Source organism: Oreochromis aureus, linkage group 1, assembly GCF_013358895.1.
Source record: "Oreochromis aureus strain Israel breed Guangdong linkage group 1, ZZ_aureus, whole genome shotgun sequence".
Taxonomy (NCBI): domain Eukaryota; kingdom Metazoa; phylum Chordata; class Actinopteri; order Cichliformes; family Cichlidae; genus Oreochromis; species Oreochromis aureus.
Window position 1 is genome coordinate 36,860,495 of NC_052942.1, and position 23,379 is coordinate 36,883,873.

The 23,379-nt window shown below is 41.1% G+C and overlaps 1 protein-coding gene across 1 annotated transcript in view; it reads right to left on the bottom strand.

Moving 5' to 3' along the window:
• Positions 1-23,379, bottom strand: part of cdh8 (cadherin 8) — a 98,235-nt gene that overhangs the window by 43,128 nt on the left and 31,728 nt on the right. Inside the window, exon 2 of the mRNA XM_031742768.2 lies at positions 14,395-14,686. Within this exon, the coding sequence (XP_031598628.1) occupies positions 14,395-14,686 (292 nt within the window). The remainder of the gene's footprint in view (positions 1-14,394; positions 14,687-23,379) is intronic.

Genomic DNA, 23,379 nt, shown 5'->3' on the forward strand with positions numbered 1-23,379 from the left:
TCTAATGAAAAAAAATTGATTTGCTTTAGTTGCCAGCGTGAACATTCACATTCATTCAGAGTGTGTTATTTTCACATTCTAGGGAGAGCAGCAGCAGTGAGAATAATATAGCATTAAAAACAAAGGACAGAACTGGAGGGGAGCATTAAAATCCCTCCCTCAGCAACGACTCCCCCAGGCTGCTGCTACTAGAAGATGTTCTCTGTCGATTACATATTTTCTATTCGTACAGCTGGCAGAGGTAAATTAAATAAAATAAAAATCCAAGCCTCTGAGAGACAGTCATACTACACAGTCTGCAGCCCATAACTCTTGCAATTGGCCCATCTAAAAGTAATGTGTGACAGAGGTCTTCCACCTCCCACACAACTGCATTAGGACACCGAACTCAACTGAATCCAGCCATACTGTGGGTCTTAGCAGGGAGCACCTTCTAAGTAATATACACTGTCGTCTGACAGTCGTCCTGGAGCGGGAAGGGTTAAAGTATTTTCCCTGAGGAATCTTGAAACATACTACATCTACGTGACTGGTGACTTAATGTCTCCGTCAGCCGGTAAGAGCGGTGCTATGCTGGCATCTGACAAGCAATCCATCACAGAGAACACACAGACAGAAAGCTGCACGCAGCCACATAAAGTGTCCACACATAAGACATGCTAAAATACATGCCTAGAGTGCACGCCTACTGACTCGTGCTGACACAGATGCGCATGCAGATCTATAATGAACATAGGCACACAGACGTGGACTTGTTATCATGCTTGTTAACATGTCACAAATCACAGTGAGACACACAGAAACCCTCTCCAAATACTGAGCAAACATCCGGCACAGCAATAAACTCTCAAAAGGACATGGCCAACAAACAAAAGGGGGGGGGTGAAATGACAGAAGAAAAGATGGTGGAATGTGGATTTACACCCCTAGTAATCCCAAGGTTTGTTTACACTCCCAGAAGTGAAGTGAAATTTTAAAGGGCTATCTCTGTTGCGTGCTGGAGAGCAGATTCACCCAATTACACAGCAGCCCCCAGTGTGACATAGCAAACCTGCTGTAGGATTGACTGTGTATTTGGTTGTGCGTGTGTGTGTCTGTGTGTGTGTGTGCGTGTGCATACTCGTGTGGACACCAGACTGTGACTGTGGTAAAACTACAAACTGACTAAATCCATACTGCAGTGTTGAGAGCAATACAGCTGCCAATGCTCCAAAACACAAAAAGGTAGAGCTCAACAAGGTTGCCTGATGCCAAAAATCAGCAGCCCATGTGATAGTAAGACAGGAGGGTAAAACACACAGTAACACAAGTGGAATTTTGTATCACTTTGCAAAAAAACCACAATAAAGATTCATCATTTAAAGTCATACATGAACAAAAATATAAAATAAAAACAGAAATATGAATTTTCAGGGACATACATTTTGATGACAAACACTGCAAAGACTTACTTGATTTATTTAATGTTTTACTTTCTCGTCATTGTATCAGACAGCTGAGCCGTGGCAACGACTGTATGTGCCAAGCCAGGGCTTTAGTTAATGGGGAGAGACATCAAGAGTAAGGCCTCGCCCGCACTGGAGATTTGATCCTTTCGTCTTATCAGCTTCTTTTTCAAATGACCTTGCTGTACAGACTTTTATGCCTCTCCCCTTTATTCTCTGTCAGTGATTGGATGGGACTCTCTAGTCTCAAATCTCTGCCACCTTGATGAATGTGTTCCACCCTCATTTATGTTGCATTGACCAATCCCGCTCTACTACAAGCTACAGTAGGCTACACAAATCTTAGCTGTAGCCACACACACACACACGAACACTCACACACACACAAACAGCTAATAAAGATTTTTGCTAAGACCTTTTTTTTGTCTCTCTTTATGCAGTTTCTGCTTTATTTCTTCTGCAGTTAAATTAAGTCTATGCTCTTTTGTGGGAGCAAAATGTAACTTTAAAGAGTGTTATTATGGCATTCATTGGGAAGCAATTGCTGCTTTTAATTTTAGGTACTGACTGTTGGGTGCCTGCGGGGTCCAAATAGCTATAGTTGATAGCTCAGACAATTAATAATGCAGACATGGAGGGATGAGAGTATGGGGATTCTTTTCTTTCTTTTCATCACTGTAAAATTAGATGTAAAAAAAAAAAAAACATGCACACACAAACTCTAACTCACACACACATACCTGCACACACTATGTTGAGTGGAAAACCAGTGAGCAAAATCCTTGCTGTTTTTGAAGCAACAAAAGTAAGTGGGATTGACGGACGCAGTGCCAGATACAGCAGGAAATAGACGCAAAGGAGCAAAGAGGACTGAACACACCACAGGAAAAATGCACCAAAAAAGGCCCTACAACAATACATTAAAAATCCACAACATTCTTCTTGAATAATTAAAAGGTGAGCCATGGCTGTGTACTGAAGTAGAAAGCTTTCTGGCATCTCAGCAGATATGAGTAAGCATGTGCCAAGTTTAAGGTGCTATCTGGAACCATCCTCAGTGTGCACGCTATAGCAGTAATGTAGAGAGGACCTCCCACTCACCAGCATGACTTCAAACAGTCTCTTTCAGTCATTTTCAGCTGGTATGTATCACAGCTGATAGTACACACACACACACACACACACACAGATGTCTGGTTTGCTATCCTCGTGGGGACATCCCATTGACATAATGCTTTCCCTAGCCCCTTACCCTAACCCTAACCATCAAAAATGAATGCCTAACCCTAACCCTTACCCTAAACCTAACCATAACCTAATTGTAACCCTGACACTAAAACCACATTTTGAGTGTGAAAATTGCTTTCAACCCCGAGGGGACCTGGATTTTGGTCCCCACTGTGCAGAAAGTCCCCACCAGTATAGTACGAACCCGTACACACACACACACACACACACACACACACACACACACACTTGTTTTCATATCTTAGTGAGGACATCTAACTGACATAATGCTTTCCCTAGCTGCTTACCCTAACACTAACAATCAAAAATGAATGCCTAACTCTAACCCTTAGCCTAAACTTAACCATAGCCTAATTGTAACTCTGGCACTAAAACTGCATTTTGAGCCTAAAAAATGCCTTCAAACTCTTGGGGACGAGGATTTTGTCCCCATAAGGACTGCTGGTGCCCACAAAGATATGTAAACATGGTACATGCACAGACACACACATACACACATCCACAAAGTATTTGAATTTCATCAAAAACATCTGACAATTAACTTTTGAAGTGTGATATTGAAGAATTAACAGCTCTAAACTTTAAAAAAGGGAGAAAATCTACATCTACATGCTAATAATAAATTTTTCCCCACTGTGTTTATGCATTTATAAGTGAAGAGATATCAAAACCAAAATGAACGTGTAATCTGTGTAAGATTATAAATAAGAACATATTGTACAGTTCAGCATAGCAGAGAATGTGCAGCAAATGGTCGCATCTCAGTCTGTTATCTGCAGAGCAGGGGGCCTGTAGGCAATTAGTGAGCAAGTATATGATTGGCTGTGTAAGACAATGACTGTTTCAGCTGAGCTACACCAGATCTATTTCCAGTAAGATGTGACCTGCTTAATAAATGTATCTGATGGCATCCACAGCAAACTTCACAGATCTCGGATGAAGATATGAATTCTAGTACTGTCAGCTACACCTGTTGATTCACTGTTGATGCCACTGAGTTTTGGTTTTTTTTATCCGGGCTGGAATAGCCAATGAGGTAGAGCCAAACTACATCTAAAAACAGTTACCATAGTGCAATGATTCTTTTAAAAAATTTGCTTTACATCAATACCACAGTAGTGCAGTGGTTAGGACTGCATGTTTCCTCATGTCTGGGTGATTTCTCTTCAGGTACTTCAGGCTTCCTTCCACAGTCCAAGCAAAAGCATGTTAGGTTTATTGATGATTCTAAATTGGTTGTGGGTGTGAATGTGACAGTGAATGTGAAAAGTTGTCTGTGTCTCTCTGTGTTAGCCCTGTAATAAATTTGCAACCTGTCTGGGTTGTACCCTGTCTCTTTTCCCATTACAGCTGGGATAGGCAGCCTCGACCACCATAACTCTAAATAAGCTGAAGAATCTGGTTGGATGGATGGATGGATAACTTAACATGTGGTGTGCCCAATTATTTCTCTAAACCCCTGCACATTTGGCCTCAGGACCATATTTTAACAGCAAAAAAAGTCAGTAACAAAGTAGACATAGTCCAAAAGAGAACCAGAGAAACTGTATTTAATGAAACATTTACCACAAACGGGTGCAAAATGACACTTGAAAATGTCTGTTTTAATGTAAAAATTGTTTTTCTGTGTTTATTGTTGCACAAAATTGCAGAAGCTAATGGAAAAAGCCCCCTAATGAAGGAACTTTCCTTTCTGATACCATTTCCCGTTGGAAGTCACCTCCAGCATTACTAGTAAGTCAGATAGCAGCATTTTCTGTTTGAATTATTATTTGATTTGTTTATTGATCATGCTACAGCTCTCTTTGGGAGTCTAGAAAAAAAAACACATTTTTGGGCAGTCAGCTTTTTGTGTGGCTGTACAGTTTTTTCAATTCTATCTTTATCTAGAAGATGCTGATTATCTGATCAGTCATTTATCATACTCCTGCTATCTCTCCCATACACAGAATTCATTCAAGGTGCTTACAGGACTCATTTTGAGTTTTACAATTTATTCAGGTCTTTCTCTGAAATACACTCATCATGTTATCAATCATTAATCAGATCTCCCTATTTTTCGCTCTCTCTTTCACATACAAAAGATGCTATTGCTTTCTTGAAGATTTGTTGCTGTAAAAAGCACTGTTTTCCAGTACTACTTTTTGAAGGTATATTTTTTTAGCTTAATATTAGTTAGTTCTCTGTTACTGAGTACAAGGCTTTAGTGTATTTAGAAAGAGGCTAAAATGGCTAAAAAAAAAAAAAACCTCCATAGTTTTAAATACACTGCAATACTGTGGTACAAAAAGTTAAATATACATTTTCAGTATTGTAGAGATTCAATGTCTGTGGCTACAAGTGCTTGAGTACTGTGTAAAGCAATAACACACTCAAGGCTGTGCCAAAGTCCTGTGTGGTACCGCTAGAGTTGATATACACAATAGCAGAAGGCCAGCCTCTGCAGATGTGTTGTAACAAACTTGTAAAACACATACACAAAAAACCCTTACATTAAATAGGTCATGTCCATTAAAGATTAATTAAAGATTGATCGCCATGCTACAAATCTTCCTTGACAATCACATCTATTGCTTTCAATGCAGCATCAGTGACAACAGATTGAATATAAGCTGATACAGTAAGTAGTTGATTGATCCAAACAATGGAACTATTCCCCTTTACATTAACAGTAATTATAGTGTTATTTAAAGTATTACTCTACCAGTTAGACATGTTGAATTAAAGTTCTAGCAACAGTCTACTAAAAACAGGCACATGAACTAACTGAAGGCTTACCTGGCCGATTCAAATTTTCCTCTTTTTGGGACAGTTATATTTTCTTTCTAAGAATATTTGATCAGATGTGTTTTTAAACCTTTCTCTAATTAATGTTTTAATTTATGTGCCGAATAAAACAATGACTGGGCCCTGGTCGCACAGGCCGAAATGCTTTTTGTAGGCATATGGCAATTAGTGGTTGTGAGGGAAAAAGGTGTCACTACATCACTACCATTTATATTTTGTGTCATACTTTTTCAAATTTTAGTACAGCTGACAGAGTAAACAGTGTGTGTTTGCAGATCACCAGTTGACATCTCCCATGTAAGAGTCTGATGACTGTGGCAATCTGCTAGCAAAGCAATCACACTGAGGTTTTTGTATAAACACCCTCTTGATGACTGATTTAACCTGGCAGCATCCAGCAGCCTCCAGCTGGTTGCTGCCAGGTGAAGGTTGCAAGCTCATTTACAACTGGACAGGGAATACACATTTTTCCCTAGCGACCAGAAGTTGCCAGGGGGTTGCCAACTGGTCTTTAGGCGTATGTGATTGAGGTTTTACATGACTTATGTGAAATTACAATTCATCTGCAAGGAAACTGTCATTTTCCCCACAGATATGCATTAATGTGTTTGGTAATTAAACCTCCAAAAGGCTAGGAGGCAGTGATGGTTTTATAATGCAGTGTTAGACTTAAGAGTGTTTCAAATGCCTTTCAAATGAACTGGATAAATCGCGTGGGATTTACAGTTAATAAATGTTGAACTTAAGCACCGTGTTACCAAAATTACTCTAACAAAATAATGACAACAGGGAGAATGACCTTGGAAAGTATGTACATGGATTGGCATAGCTGTGAATATGACAGACTACAGCTACTGTTTTAGCATTATTCGACCATCATAGCCCATCACAGCTTATTAGGTAATTTTTTATTTTATTTTTTTTTACATGAAAGATATAGTTTTGTGCAAATTAGTATGTCATGTAATACTGATTTGGGATTTTATCCAGGCAGCCTGTTGAAGTCTGCATCTTGCACACATCTTGTTACATTTCTGGACACAATCGTAACAGGATGCACTGTAGGCTACACATGATTAGCTTTGTGTACTGTAAGTGCTGATCCAGCTCAAAACTAATAAAAATGTATGCATTCTATGTGTTGTCATGCAAGAAAACTTTGGTGAACCAGTAACTGCATAGAGTGACATTATGGGAATTTTAGGGTTTTTTTTAGGATATTTCACCCTTCTTCTGAAGATTTTTTTTTTAATTATTTTGGTGTCTTTAAAGTGCCAACTCCAGGGAAATGACAGGAAGGCCAACTCTACATGCCTATAGTAGCCTTTTATAATGAGAAGTACCCATCTCAATAAGTGTTTCATTCACAGTATTAAATGAGTCTTTCATTGTGCATAAGCCGTCTCTAATGCTGGCATCAGAAGCATGCCAATTCAAAGCTGATGCATGACAAAGGCTTAACCATCCAAGTAAAGGGCAGCGATGGTTAGAGCTACTACTGCAACTAGCAATTTCGTCACTGATTCATCATCTGTTTATTCTCCTAAAAAATCCATTAATTGATTAAAAATTTGGTCGTAGAACAAGGAATGGCTTAAACAATAATAAACGACTTCCACTACTGTATTAGTTACTGATTCATTTTCTGCTCATTGAATAATTAGCTAATATTTTTTACCCTTAGTTACTGTTGCATCAGTTTGTGTAAGTCTTATTACATTAATCTATACAATGAAATATTTACAGTTAATCTGCATGCCCACCAGTGGCCATTAGAAGGCATTACACTATCTTTAGATGACACACTGAACTGAATCAGCCCCTCTCCTTCTCTGCACTAATGCTGAATTGAGGATGCTGCGTCCTTGTTTCTGTTCTCAGAATGATTAGCTGACCTTGAAATAATGAACAGTGGTGTGTGATAGTATGACAACCACAAATCATCCTTACATGAATTTCAAAGCAACAAAACGTTCATGACTAATACTTAATTGAAAAGCAAAAAACCTGGAAATGTGACAGGTTAGTTGTATCTGATTAAACTTTTTTCCTAATTATTATTCAGGTTAATACCGCAGCCTTATAAATATTTTAAAAAAGAGCATTCATACAAACAAATTTAAAATTTAACCTTTGATTTTCTCATGTCCCATTGTACTACTGTTGACCCTGTTGCATGAAATTCATTTAATCACATCCACTCAGTGCGACAACACAGAGGGTGACACTCGTGACAGCCTCAGTTATTCACATCCGTCTCCTCGTCATTACAAAAGCATGCACACAAGAGCCTACGCACATGCTCTCACACATAAATAAACATGCACTCTCTCTCTCATTTACCTTCCCTTTCATGAACTTTGTTTGTTATTTATCCTCCTTGCCTTTCATTTTTCTTCTCTTTCTACTCCATAGGAAAAAGAAAAAAAAGAAGACAGACTTTGTTTGAGCGATGATACTGTGGCTAAAGAGAAGGCAGCTTTTTGTCCTTATTCTCATTGAGAGCCTCTTGCTATTCATTGGGGCAAGGCAGCCAGTCCAGCAAGGGAGGCAATCTTATGCAGATCACATTGAAGGGCTTCATTACCTAGAAGCCAGCTACTTTTTGTTCTCCCTCAAGGGAAGAGTGAAGGAGAGCATTAGCTTAGCAATGGAAAGCAATGGTGAGCAAAAAGGAGAGAGTGCGAGGGTGGCAGAGGTACAGAACAGGAGGAAAAATATGTGCGGGGGGTTGCAAATAGAGTGCATCTCTGCAGGCTACACAGGGGAGAAGGGACAAATTACACCTGAACAACACCATCTTTACATCTGCACTGTGGGTTCATGCTAACAGAGATGCACGTTAGAGATGTATGTGCGCGTGAAACACACAGTTTAGTATGTGTGTATGTGCGTGGATGCCTTTGTGTATTCTCAAAAAAGAAAACATACCCCAGGGGGCTTTAAAAAGCTCATATTACTGTATCTGGACCAATGACTGATGATGTTACATGCATAATTCAGAGGTACATTGGATAATAAACAATATTTGATGAATTAGTAATACACATTTGTAGGTAATATGATTTTTTTTTATTTTAACTCTTGAATACCATGTGATTTGCAGCTTAGTCTGAAACAAAGAAAGCTAAGTTAATAACATACAAGCGAATGTAAAAAGAATGTAGCAGTAAAAGGAAAAAAAGAAGTGACTGGGCAATTAACTGGTATCACAAATGCAAATGAAAGTAACCAAATCAAGCATGTAAATACACTCAGATATGCAGAATGCTGGTGCCAAATGAGGTGAGATAGATAGTCGTAGCAGGTTATTTACAGACAAACTCCACCATGTCAGTTAAATCCTTTCTGCCTCAGAGGCCTGTCCTATTCCCATTTAGCATGGCCACAAAAAGGGCAGGCTGGCACGGACGCTTCCTGGCAGTTAGACAGGCCTGTGAGAGTCAGAGCCTTGGCCAGGTTCACTGCTCTGACCCCTTCTCACCCCAGTTCAGCCTGTGAGCCACCCACCACCATCATCATGGTCCCGGTCTGCCGCATCCCTGTCCAGCCCAGGAGCCTACTCGTCAGATGTGCCCCAGCCCGGCCCTGGCCTAGCTCTGGCCCAGCTGCCCACTATGTTAAAGGGCCAGGGGCCCCCTGCCACTCAGCCCATCTGCCAAGCTGCAGACCAGAGCCTAGGATCAGAGAAGAGAGACACAAACACCAGACATCCTCTTTCTCAGCTCTCAGCTCAAAGCTCAACTGAGAAATGCCAGATAAAAGATGCACTATAAATGGGCTTCTTTTGCTTATGTGGGTTGCTGTGACCCTGAAATACTGTTAGGGTTTATTCAAGTTAAGCTGTTTTTAATGCATTCAGAGTCATACTTTCCAAGAGCAAGGTATGTTCAAGATTTACTGCAAGATCAGCACAGAACAATGATATTTTTGGTATATCGAGAAAGAGGATTTTTATAGAACATCTGGCCCAAGTGAAGCATGAAATGGTCTGAAAATATCTCAGCTGTCCCTGTATTGATCTGACCGACTGCAATGTGCAGAAAAATTCATGAGACGAAAGAACAGATAGATAGATAGATAGATAGATATGCTCGAACACACAGAAAGGCACAAGCTATGACAAAATATACAGCAGTATTTAATATCGTTATGCTTCGTTGAGGTTATGTATCTATGGATCACTTTGAAAACTGCAAGCATATTAAATCAGCTGTGATCACAGTGTACTCCTGTATGTTGGAAGCATGAGATGATCAGCTCTGATAAAGGTCTGCATACTGCTCATTTCCATATGTCTCCCCTTGATCAAGTCTGCTCATTTATCGTCCAAATCTGAGATGACAAGCCTTTACTTATTTTCCCAGCTGCCGATGGTGATGAGAGCGTAATCAGAAACATCATTAGGTCCTACATAGATGGCTGTGCCTGTTAGTCCTTTTATCCGCACCCATAATAACTCTGAAAATGCAAATCAACTCCAGGTAATCTATTAATGTCACTTCAATTTTATGTCTACACTCCAATTTAGCAGATCTTGACACATTTGGCAAGGATCTGTGCTCTCATACAGGTATTCATTTTGCTGAGGTTTCACAGAGCATGGCCCATGCAAAGAGGAGATGGGCCATCTGTCTACGTGCCCGTTTATTAATCGCCCTGATAATGAAGCGAACTCACACTCCTGGGGCAACTCTCACATGAGTTCCAACCGGCAGAACAACTTTCAGCAAGTTTGTTTCGCAATGTGGCAATTATTGTCATCTGCACCCCCCTTAGCACAGGAAGGAGGGTCTAGCAACCTCCTCCTAATTACCTGTTGTGTCACTTCAAGCAGATTTTGTAATTTCCAACTACATCACAACCCCCTTGTTAGCTGCAGACGGGTGGCAGAGCCTCATAATTCCAGCATATGGTCGACAGACATACAAGGGAATTTGTCAGCTTGTACTGGCCTTAAAGTTGAAGACCCCATTAACAGGAGAACAAAATCTCTTAATCTTGTGAGCTCTTTGCAATCCATGTGAAAGAATTAAAATTCTAATCATGGACTGGCTTGCACAAATAAGCAGCTAACTCCCTCAAGTGACACTAAAAAATTACAATGTAATGAATAAACTTCTGTAAGTAAGAGTGTAGGAGAAACATGGAGGACAGGTAGTATACCTACGTATATTGTTTATTTGATCAAATGAATGGATAATAATTTCCACCCTATTTGCCTGAGGATTAGATGATTTTATAAAAACATACAAAACAGAATTATCCAAATTATATTTAGTGTCCATTATTAAAACTGCAATTATTAACATTTTTCTTTAAATCTCTAAAATAATTTTGCGCAGATCAAATTAGCATGAGTATTCTGGGCATGGTTTCTCATAGTGATGAACTGAGATTGCTCACAATGTTAAAACAATCGTCCCTAAAGGAATTACAAGCAACACGATACAGTATTAAGAAATAAACAACAATTTTGTAACATATGCCACATATGTCGAAGTAAATAAAAATGCAAAAATATAGGAAGACTACAAGTCATGCGCAAGACAACTGAATTACAACAAAGTTTTTAGGGGACACCACGAAAGACACCACGAAAGACAACGTTGACAGTAGGGTAGATGTGAAATTTGAGGGAGGGGGTCTTTTCTGGTGCAATCATTTTATTGTTGACAACTGATCCCATTCAAACCAGAACACAGAGGAACGGACAAAACAAAATAAAAGATGATACAAAAAGCAAATTGACTTTTGAAAGTGGGCAATTTCTTGTGATCTGACAACTTCACCATGAGTTTAGGAAAAATCTAATTTTCAGAAAGCTGTACAGAATTTGCTCAGGTATTCACTTCTTATTGTGCTTAATCATAAATCTATCCATTCTAGGTGGAGAGTTCATAGCTAGCATTAGCCACACTAATGGGAAATGAAGTGGAATTATTCATAAAGGGTTTGAGCAGCCAAAAAAATAAAAATAAAAAAGTCAGTTAACACAGTTTTGAAGAAATTTTGTAGGAGCATTTTACCCCTAAAAAACAATTCAATGTAATGCACTCACAGAAGTTCTAGCGGCTTATGCTAATGATTTCAAATGTGTTCTGACAGATTTGGCAGATTTAGTGAAGTTAAAACCTTTGCTTTCCCCTTCATCTTATTGTTCCACTGTACCTACAGAGACAATTCACTAAACAATTAAAATGTTAGTCACCTCCATTTTCAGCTATTCAGGAAAATGAAAGTCAGACAAAAGTCACAGAAAGCCACACATCTTATCCGACTGGCCCTTTTTAAAGGAAGAACAAAAGGTATTTCTCCTTCATTTCCCATTAACCTCTATGCTCCTGCACACACAGGAAACATGGTGACCTCGGTGACCCGTGTCACATATCTCATGCGGCTGCGGGGACCGTTTCCTATAGGGGATGGTGACATTCAGTACGAGGATTCTCTATCTAGCCATAGTCCTTGACAGATAAAAGGTAGGTGTTGATATTTGTCCCTGGTCTCGCTGATACTGTGTGGATACACTCCCGATAAGCAAGGAGCTGCTAAGACATTGATGAAGTCTGAAGTGGAACTGACAAGCTCTGTAAGTGGATAACATCATCAGGAGAAGCAGGCTGTTACGGTCTGGATTAGATTTTGATTATTTGACACAGGTGGGTTCACGCTAAGCAGAAATTCATCAGCACACTCAGCATTGTCTCAGCTTAGTAGAAAATGTAATGCAACGTCTTTTAGCATGTGCAATAAATGCATTTTAATATTTCCCAGTTTCTTGTCACTGTGAAGATTTGCTCATACGCCTTCACCATCTTCATCTCTGTTCTGCTCTCTTTCCCATGGACTTTATTAGTTATGCGCCACTCAAAACGCAGTAATCCACCGAGTCCTGTGCAAATTCTAATTTCAGCTTGATAAAGATGAAACACTACTGTAAAGAAACCGGTGATTTATGAATATGAGGCGAGCGAGATGAACGACTTATTGTTTGTTTGTCCAGAGAGCCTAATTCTTCTCATAATACCACAGCACATGAAAACTTAACAAGAAGGAAACCAGTTGCTAAAAGAAAAGCCTTTCAAGCTAACAACTGAGCCTTCATGAATGTTTAATTAATCAGTAGTGACAAAAGGGAACAACAATCAACAAAGAGATGCCGATTTCCATTTCTTATGCATTATTCCCACTGGCAAATCACAGAGTGCTGTCAACTACCACTTTGCTCTCTACCCTATCACTATGGTTGTTACCGCACTCCACTGACAAAACCCTTGGAGAACTACAGTACATTTCATTTGAGATCCAAAGCTGAGCAGCAGGGATCAAGTAACAGAGTTCAGACAAGAACAGTTCACTGTTACTTTGTGTTTACATGGATACTTTTGCATTGTGTTTTGTTCCTTTTTGCTTCCACAGCAGCAGCTAATAAGAGTCAGATACAGTTATCATGAGAAGCTGCAGAGAAATATATATTTATATAGCTTTCCCTCTGAGAACCGATGCAAAGACTGCATCCTATGGGATGTACCAAATAGACTCCATTACACTCCTAACACCATCTGTCCTGGCGAGTTATGTCAGCTTTGTGACAGGTAACAAGAGGAAGCTCATTGAGGAAACACAATAACAAGTGTATACCACCCAACAACGGACCCCAGCATCCTTGCTGAACTCCTGCAATGTCAAAACAGCATAAAGACACACTGTGATCTCCTTCCTGCTACTGATGGAAGCATTTTTTTTCTACAAGACTCCTGCTGTGCCGGGGTCAGTAGTGAGGCTCTCAAAACAGTGTAACAATCCACTTACAGGCTTCTGTCTGTCCTAGATGAGCTGCATTATCATCATGCAGTGGTCATTTAAATGCAATGAAATAAGAAGGAGAATATATGAATATATTAGCATACAGTGCAAGGGCAAAAGTTTTGCGTACCAGTTTGAGGGGGCTTGAGGAATAGTAGCTTGCAATTAGCATCCGTCAGTATTGTCGAGCTAACTGACAGTTTATGGGTGCACATGCAAACATGTTTCTCAACCACAATATTATTATAATGCTTAAATCTTGAAGTAACAGCCGTCCATATAAAGCCTTTCCTACTTTGAGGACTGTTAGGATTTACTGTTGTGTAAGACAGAAAAAAAGACTTATTGTAAATGCTTTTGACACAAAATAATGCAGTCCACAGAGGTTCACCCTCTTAATCTCCTTGCCATTGTTTTCAACATCAATCAGTATTATATTCTGCACTTTCAAATCCTTGCATAAACATCTATTATAGTGTGCTATAATCATTTTACAGTAACTGATGGAAAGTACAATACCCCCGCCCCCAACAAAAAAAAAAAAAACTAACCCAAAATGGCCCCTGACCTACACAAAGTGGACAATAGCAGATTTATGCATGCCCTAGGGCAGTATCTACATATGCTGCTGTAGCATGTCCGAAATGTGCCACTGGTGCCTTTCAGCTCGTGCAGAATTTTGATTGTGTATGAAAATTTTAATAAGGTATTTTATGCTTGCCACATGTGGTGAGTTATTTAATTTTACAATCTAATGTCTGGCTCATGTTTCCATATTGTTAGTTCTTTGTAAGTGAGCTGTTTGTTGAGAGCCTTCCCTAAGTGTGTGTCGACACTGACGCTCGATGTTCAGTCACAGCACTGAGCTATGGGTGAAGTCCTAGTGATTTGATTTGATTTATCATTCTTGTATTTTCATTTGTGGAAAAATACTCATAGCAGGCAAGCGTGTAAATAGGCATACTCATTTCCTCTTGTTCTTATTCACTCATTATTTTTATGCAATAGCCCATTAGAGATCAGCCGTCTCGGAAATCTCACACACTGATTAGGCTGCTGTGTGAGGCAGGGAGCAGAAATGAGCTCTGTCTGTATTGTGACTTACCAACAGCAGACATTTCTTCAACAGCGGCATGATACGGGCCTTCAGTGAACTTTGGTGCATTGTCATTTATGTCCTGGACTTTGATGATGAACTCAGTCATGGGCTCCAGAAGCTGGCCTGTAATAGCATTAGTGACTTTGGCGGTTAGTGTGTATTCAGCCTTCTCCTCGCGGTCCAACCTCTTCATCGCGTGGATGTCACCTGTCTTCTCATTGATGGCAAAGATGGTGCCTGCCCCCTCACCTGAAAGGCTGTATCTGGCTGTGTCATTTTCCACCTTGTCTGTGTGAAGCTGCAATTAAAAAGACAAGAAAAGTAAAGGATAAGTTCAATTTTGTTGCAAAGGTCTCAGTTTTTTCCCAGAGTGTAAAGACAAACTTAGGGAGCCGGGTGTGAAGAGCTTTTAATGAATGCAAGCTGATATGCTCAGCAGATTCTACAAGTTCTCACCACATAAATGCAGTTAAGTATACAGTATGACCATAATGCGTTGTTGCTGCTGCTGTACTCTGTGGAAACTAGATACTAAACGTGGCTCAGCATAGCCTACACTTTGCTAAATGAGGCCCGCTGGGGACAATAACTTTATAAGTTGCACAGGAAATGGACCTTAGTCTAGGTTGTTCCTCGTTATACATCACAAATACATCATACAAACATGTGTTATGGGCTATATTGCTCCCTACAGTATGAAATTTACCGGACAAAGACGTTAGATGTCCTTTCAATGTTCATCGTACTACGCTGGAAAAATAAGAAATCCATTAAAAATTCAACAGGAAACTCTGCACACAATGATGCATTCTCTCAAACTAGCCCCAAAGATACTGGACGATGGTTCATATTTCTCATTATTTTTGTAATTACCGTTTCATTAGTTCACTAGAACTGCATGCCCGGCTGAGTGGTTGGATCCCACTCACTGCACGGGCTGAGTATAACTAATGAATTTGACAATGCAGCATGAAGCTGTTCAAATATCTGCGCTCAGAAGAGCAGGCAAAATATTCTGCTGTTTCAAGTTAAAAGGGTCAACTGAAAGGGCACAGGATACAATGGTATGGACACAAAGAGGTCAGGGGAAAAGAGGAAGAGCCGCCTTTTGACTCAAAAGAAGCAAAGAATTTAATTTTTGCTTCTATAAACAGACAGAACATTTCCTGTACTTTAAAGTCACCTTTCATATAAGCCTCTTGATCCCTAAAGTGAGTGACTTTCAGAGGGGAGGAGAAGCAACATTTACAAATCCAACAATATAACTGGGACATGGCTGGCAGCACTCTTCTTTTCACTTTGTATTTTTGTCAACTTATGCGTCTCTTAAAAACACACATGCACACACACACACACACATGACCAAGTACACAGTCATACATCAAAACATCTGTATTCAGCAGCTTTAATTTCATTCCCTGCCACGGCGTTTCAACAGAGGTTCCTGTGGGAGCACGCTTAGGGTATAGAATAGCAAGGTAGAAATGTGTTGGTGACTACAGACCCCTAAACCCCCTGCAATGTTTTCAGAACCTGGCTTTTATGCATATACTGTCTCCGAGGTGTTGTTTGCAGACACTGACAAAGCACATTCGCTTAAATTGTCACACCTTGCACTTTTGTTTTCCTAATTGTGCCATCATTTCACATGAATGATGTAGCTCATTAACACAAATGCCTCGCAACATCCTGCACACTGAGAAACTCTTTAAATGAGCTCAAATTAATGATGGTCTGTCATAGTTTTTTTTTTTTTTTTTTTAATCCAATGCATAACTACTTGTGTGAAGTCTAAAGCCTGCAGCTCAGCATATATGACCGCATGTTGGTGCTTCCCGCAGCGGGAGGCAAACTGACTATTTTAGCTGCATATTGGTTTTGGTTTATTCATGAATCATAAATATTTTTAGGTAAGCATCCTGGATTTAATCCTGGTTTGTTTCAATGTGACGCTCCACTTCTTCACTCGGTACTTATGTAAAGAAAAAAAAGAGAAAAAGAAAACCTTTTTGATCAGATGGAGAGCAGTACTGTGATTTTATAGTACTGTGATTGTGTCTGTTTCCATATGTAATGCCCACAGAGAGCTTACAGAGAGACGTTTTCAACCAACGCAAACGTGCTTCCGTGCTGTCATCCAACTGCACTTTGCTCTATATAAAAGTACAGACAGTGGCTGCAGTGGAAACGTTTTTTTATTGTTTTTAACACTCTGTTTCACTTCAGTACTGTGTCTGCTATAATCCCACTCTTCTCTGTGGCTGGCTGATGGACCAAAAACAGTTTAAAGAAGAGTAGCCCAAAGACTGGTTGTATATTTTTGACACTTCCCCCACATATTTTAATAATACCCCATTTGCCCCACTACTTGCTCTCTCCAGGTGCTACCACCGCTGAACCATAATTTGGCCTTGAGGCAAGCTGAATCCTGCTTGTCTGCTAGCTTTGTCTTGAGGACTGGACCACTTTTCACGTCTGTCTTCCCCTGCCTCCATCTCAGTGTCTGAGAGTCTTAAAAATCAAGCCCACTGTTGCCTGCTTGCCCCAAATAAAATTCAAATAAAATTACGGCCCATGTTTATTCCAAGCTGGAGGTTGCTCCACTGAGTCACACTGTCATGTACATCTGTTCTGTGCCTGTTCTCCTTTTAACCCCAGAGCACTTGCACAGGTGTAGATAATTTTGTGGAATTGTATGTAAGAAATTTTAAACATTTTCAAAAACAAAAATGCAATAAAAAGTGTCTAAAAAACTACTCTAAAGAACAACAACAAAACATGCAAGTTATAAAGCAATCAAAATATTTTAATAAAAAAAACACACCATAAAAATAACACTGCAAAGTGTTATAATTACTACAACCTCATGACACTTGAATAGTTTGAACAAACAAGTGAATAGGTCGAACCTAGGTAAAAATAAATAAATATTTAAATAAATAAATATTTAAATAAATAAATATTTATTTAAAAATAATCAAGTTTGTATTTTATTATGGTCCCAGTACTGGCTGAAAATGTGATGAGTGTGGAGATTAATTCTTGCTGTCTGAAATGCTTATCCATGGTTGTATGCTATAAACTCATAGCATGCTGAAAACGACTTACAGTATTATCATGTGACGAAATAAGATGCTGTGGTTTTCTCACATACAGTTAAATCATAAAAGCTGATTTTAAATTTAATTTGATCATGGGTATGGATGTTGGTGCCTGTCTGTGTTTCTCACGTACTGGTCAGGATGGGGCACAACACCTTGTACACATGGATGCTTGAGACATGGCATGTCAGATTGTTTTTCCTCATTAATTAACCAAGGAACCAAACATAATGAAAAATATTAAAATGAAGTTGCTAAATTAAATAGACTGTGTCAAACAGCAAACCCCTGTTTCCCACCCAGTAAACATAAGATAGCAAAGACAGTTTTGAAGCTGAATAATCTGAAAAAAAAAAAAAAACATTTAGAAAAAAATTAATGCCCACTGAAGTTAAGTACCACTGATTAAAACACATTTTGAGCTAAGATGGGGTTCAATCTTTTTCTCTTAGCTTCTATAAGTATTTTTTTCTTTTTTTTTAAAAATGACATTAAACCATTGTATAGCTTCAAGGTAGAGCAATGTTGCCTTGTCACTGACAACTAACAAAAATTCAGAAGATGAATAAAAGCTTTATAGAAAGGCACGCTGTGTTTCTTTTGAAAAAGAAAAGTCCCACATTCAGTCATTTTCCCAGAAGCTGCCACTTTTGACTTTAAATTCACGAAGGGTTGAGTTGAGCTAGCTATAACCACCAACAATCCTCAAAACTGTCTCCTCTAAATGCCCTGGGAACCCACTTCGTACACAGCCTTCACACTAGAGTGCACAAATTCTCATCAAAGAGTACAATTACGTGAAAAAAAAAAGTCTGTCACAGGTCCCTGTCATTAACTGAGTTGCCTGGGCAACTAAAACAGCACCAACAATCAGTGACATTGACTGTGGCATTCAGGAAACTAACAGATAATGGATAACAACACTGTAGTTGTGATGATTATGTGCTACACTGGTGTCAGAAAACAACAAGTATTCTGAGCACAGGGTGAGGAAAGCTTACACCACAATGTCTGTTGTGTCTGTGTTGATTTTGCGCATTGCTAAAACTCAAATAATACTCAAACATACTACAGCTGTCATGTGTATGTCCAGTCTTCTCATAACTAAAGTAAGCATCGACTGCATTATTCCATGAACGTAAACTAAATCTATCACAAAGAAGAAATAATGTTGTCTGTAAGTGCAGCAAGTGCATCCAGGCTGGGAAAGTTATTATATCTCTGGCCTTAGCCGCTGTAGGTCAGGTTGTTGAAAAGACAGGCATCCATATGTTTTGAAGCTCCAGTTCAGAAAAAAAGCCTTGGTTGACAGAAGATATTTTCCTGTGGCAATACTTGTGTGCTCTGATGTCTGCCAGTACACACACACACACACACACACACACACACACACACACAGACACACACATACACATAGAGAACTGCACACCTCCATTTGCCAACCGCAACTCCCAATCAGGGGCTGCATGGGACTGCTTATCCTGTCAGCGGAGGAGGAAACATGTCAGTCCCTGCTGAAGATGAGCTTTTACGGCAATCACTTGAACAATCACTGTGTCCTAATGAGGAAGATTCTACAGACTCTACTCCCACATATCGCCCGCCCCCACCCCCGCCATGGGCCTGGGCTCCGGATGCTTAAGTGTAGCCCTACAGAAGGAACTAATGATTTCCCTAGTTGTCAGGCCAAATGGTAGATAGGACATGTTCTCCTCCTATGTATGTACCAGTAGGAGTGTAGAAGGAGAGAGAAAGACTGACGCAAAGAGGGAAAGGGAGGAGATACTGTCACTGTGATGCTTGTCAGCTACCGTCTGCAAGAATAGACTTCACACAGTACGTCGGATTGCTTTCTGCAAAGTCTACTTCAGTTGGAGTAGGGGTCAGAGGTTGATGAATTCGATCTGCAACTGTGTTGGTTTTTATCAGTGGTGGAAGAACTCAGATCCATTACTTTTGTTTACGGAAATGTACAAAAATGTAAAAATGTTCCAGGTCTGCGGTTAATATTATACATGGAATCACAGTGTTCTAGCAAAATATATGATAAGCAGGAAAAGTAAAAGCATTTGTTCTGCCAAAAAAGAATGAATGAATATGATATGTAACAAATTATCATATGATACCAAATACTAATTACATTCTGTTACTGACAAACACACAAACGATTTTGTCTTATTATACCAGGTAGTTTAAAAAAAAAAAAGAAAATATATACATATTTTACACCCAGCACGCCCCTGCGGGCGGTTTATCCTTCAAGCTCGGGTCCTCTACCAGAGGCCTGGGAGCTTGAGGGTCCTGCGCAGTATCTTAGCTGTTCCCAGGACTGCGCTCTTCTGGACAGAGATCTCGATGTTGTTCCCGGGATCTGCTGGAGCCACTCGCCTAGCTTGGGAGTCACCGCACCTAGTGCTCCGATTACCACGGGGACCACCGTTACCTTCACCCTCCACATCCTCTCGAGCTCTTCTCTGAGCCCTTGGTATTTCTCCAGCTTCTCGTGTTCCTTCTTCCTGATATTGCTGTCATTCGGAACCGCTACATCGATCACTACAGCCGTCTTCTTCTGTTTGTCTACCACCACTATGTCCGGTTGGTTAGCCACCACCATTTTGTCCGTCTGTATCTGGAAGTCCCACAGGATCTTAGCTCGGTCATTCTCCATCACCCTTGGGGGCATCTCCCATTTTGACCTCGGGACTTCCAGGTTATACTCGGTACAGATGTTCCTGTACACTATGCCGGCCACTTGGTTATGGCGTTCCATGTATGCCTTGCCTGCTAGCATCTTGCACCCTGCTGTTATGTGCTGGATTGTCTCTGGGGCATCTTTACACAGCCTGCACTGGGGTCTTGCCTGGTGTGATAGACCCCAGCCTCTATGGATCTTGTACTCAGAGCTTGTTCTTGTGCTGCCATGATTAGTGCCTCTGTGCTGTCTTTCAGTCCAGCTTTGTCCAGCCACTGGTAGGATTTCTGGATATCAGCCACCTCCTCTATCTGCCGGTGGTACATACCGTGCAGGGGCCTGTCCTTCCATGATGGTTCCTCGCCTTCCTCCTCTTTCTTGGGTTTCTGCTGCCTGAGGTATTCACTGAGCACACTGTCAGTTGGGGCCATCTTCGTGATGTATTCGTGGATGTTTCTTGTCTCATCCTGGACTGTGGTGCTGACACTCACCAGTCCTCGGCCCCCTTCCTTCCGCTTAGCGTACAACCTCAGGGTGCTAGACTTGGGGTGAAACCCTCCATGCATGGTAAGGAGCTTTCTTGTCTTGATGTCAGTGGCTTCTATCTCCTCCTTTGGCCAGCCTATTACCCCAGCAGGGTACCTGATCACGGGCAGGCGTGTAGGTGTTGATGGCCCGGATCTTGTTCTTACCGTTCAGCTGACTCCTCAGGACTTGCCTGACCCTCTGCAGGTACTTGGTGGTTGCAGCTTTCCTAGCGGCTCTTCATGGTTCCCATTCGCCTGTGGGATCCCCAGGTACTTGTAACTGTCCTCTATGTCTGCAATGTTGCCTTCTGGTAGTTCAATCCCTTCAGTTCTGACTACCTTCCCTCTCTTTGTTACCATCCGACTACACTTCTCCAGCCCGAATGACATTCAATGTCATTGCTGTATAGCCTGGTAGTGTGTATCAGTGAATCGATGTCTCGTTCACTCTTGGCATACAGCTTGATGTCATCCATGTACAGGAGGTGGCTGACAACCGCTCCGTTCCGTAGTCGGTATCCATAGCCAGTCTTGTTAATGATCTCACTGAGGGGGTTCAGGCCTATGCAGAACAGCAGTGGGGACAGAGCATCTCCTTGGTAGATCCCGCACTTGATGGTGACTTGTGCTAGAGTTGGCCTCTAGTGTTGTGTGCCACATCCCCATTGAGTTCCTGATGAAGGCTCTTAGGGTCCTGTTGATCTTGTACAATTCTAGGCATTCCAGTATCCAGCTGTGGGGCATTGAGTCATAGGCCTTCTTGTAATCAATCCAGGCTGTGCACAGGTTGGTCAGTCTGGTCTTGCAGTCTCGGCTGACTGTTCTGTCTACCAGTAGCTGGTGTTTTGCGCCTCTGGTATTCTTGCCAATCCCTTTCTGTGCCCCGCTCATGTATTGACCCATGTGCCTGTTCATCTTAGCCGATATGATGTTATGGCGCGGTAGTTGCTGACAGGAGTTTCCATGTAGTACTGAGGCAGGTTATTGGTCGGTAGTTGGATGGGACCGGTCCCTTCTTGGGGTCCTTGGGGATCAGGACCGTCCGACCTTCGGTTAGCCATTCGGTGTCTCTCGTTAACTAGCAGCTGGTTCATTTGTGCTGCCAGAAAGTGCAGTCAGCTTCTTCAGCCAGTAGGCGTGAACCATGTCGGGCCCTGGTGCTGTCCAACTCTTCATACTGGAGACCCTTTCTTGGATATCTGCCACTGTGATGGTTACTGGACCCTGTTCAGGAGGTCGCTATGGTCTGCCCTCAGATCCACTAGCCATGAGCATTGCCGTTATGGGTTGCGTCCTTCTCCCATATGCTCTTCCAGTATTGTTCTGCCTCCAGCCTTGGTGGTGCTGTTCTGTTATTGTTCCCTTGCCACTGAGAGTACACCTTTGCTGGTTCTGTGGAGAACAGCTGGTTTATTCTCCTGCCTTCTATCGCCTGGTGTACCTCCTCAAGTGGCTGGCCAAGGCTGTGAGTCTTTGCTGGCCAAGGCCTCAGGTATGGACAGCTTGCTGTATTTGATGCACCTTCTTTGTCCCGCCTTTGAGTTGGCTAACCTCCTCCGTGCTACTTTAATCTTGCCTCTCAGCCTCCTTCTCCATGGAGGGTACTGCCCTTGTGGCTGTTATCTCACTGATCACTGCTGCCGTAGTGCTGTATTTCTTATGCACCTTCTTGTGTCCCGCATCTTGGTAAAGGGGGGTCCGTCCAGCGCTGCATTAACATCATCTAGCAGACCTTCTGAGGGTACTTCACGTAATCTTGGACAAACCGGCCAGGGGGGGTCCAGGTTTCAAGCTTGGCCATGATCCTATCTTTCAGGTCAGCCCTCTTGTACCCAATCTCGGGTGGGGGTGATGATATCTCCCCCTGACCTGGCGCCCTGACTCCTCCTTGCCGTAGCATTTATGTTGTACTCGTCAATCTCTAGCTGTGAGAGCAGTCCTTCTTTCGAATGTTGGAACACTGAGCTACTAGTTGTTTCGCCGTCATTGTGGATGTTGGGTATCAAGAATCCATAGGTCCTCATCCTATTCATGTAACCCCTTCCGCCAGGGTTACTTTGCGTAGTAGCATTCCAACAACGCCCTGTTTTCGCCTCTTGCCCACCGATGCCTTCTTGTTCCAGTAGCCCACTTGTCGTCAGGGTGCCCTGGTTCCTCAACACCTGACGCGACCTTGTTGATCCGGGCGACGTCCGAGCCGGGCATGCCTTCATATTTATCTGTCTCGCTCATGTCTGCGGTAGGCTCACTTTAGCATAAATATCAACCACATATCCAGCTGCGTAGTGGTTAGACTGACACACACACACACACACACATATATATATATATATATATATATATATATATATATATATATATATATATATATATAATTTTATTCCTTATAGCCATTAAACAGTTGCAAACAATCTGAAAAGAAGATTAATGTTTTGGCGGTGCTGAAAAACAGATTTATTTTTAACAAAAGCCAGCTACAGTTTGCTGAAAAGCTGAACAGTAATCCATCTATAAGAGCTATAGTAACAGTTCAAATACTGTGCTATTTAAAACTACACATTCCTTTCTAAAATATCAAAGAGTGGAAACTCCAAGAATCAGAAAGAGGTACCAATACAGTACTAGTACCCCAAATTGCCCACTAAATTAGAAAAAGCACTTAGATTCTTTC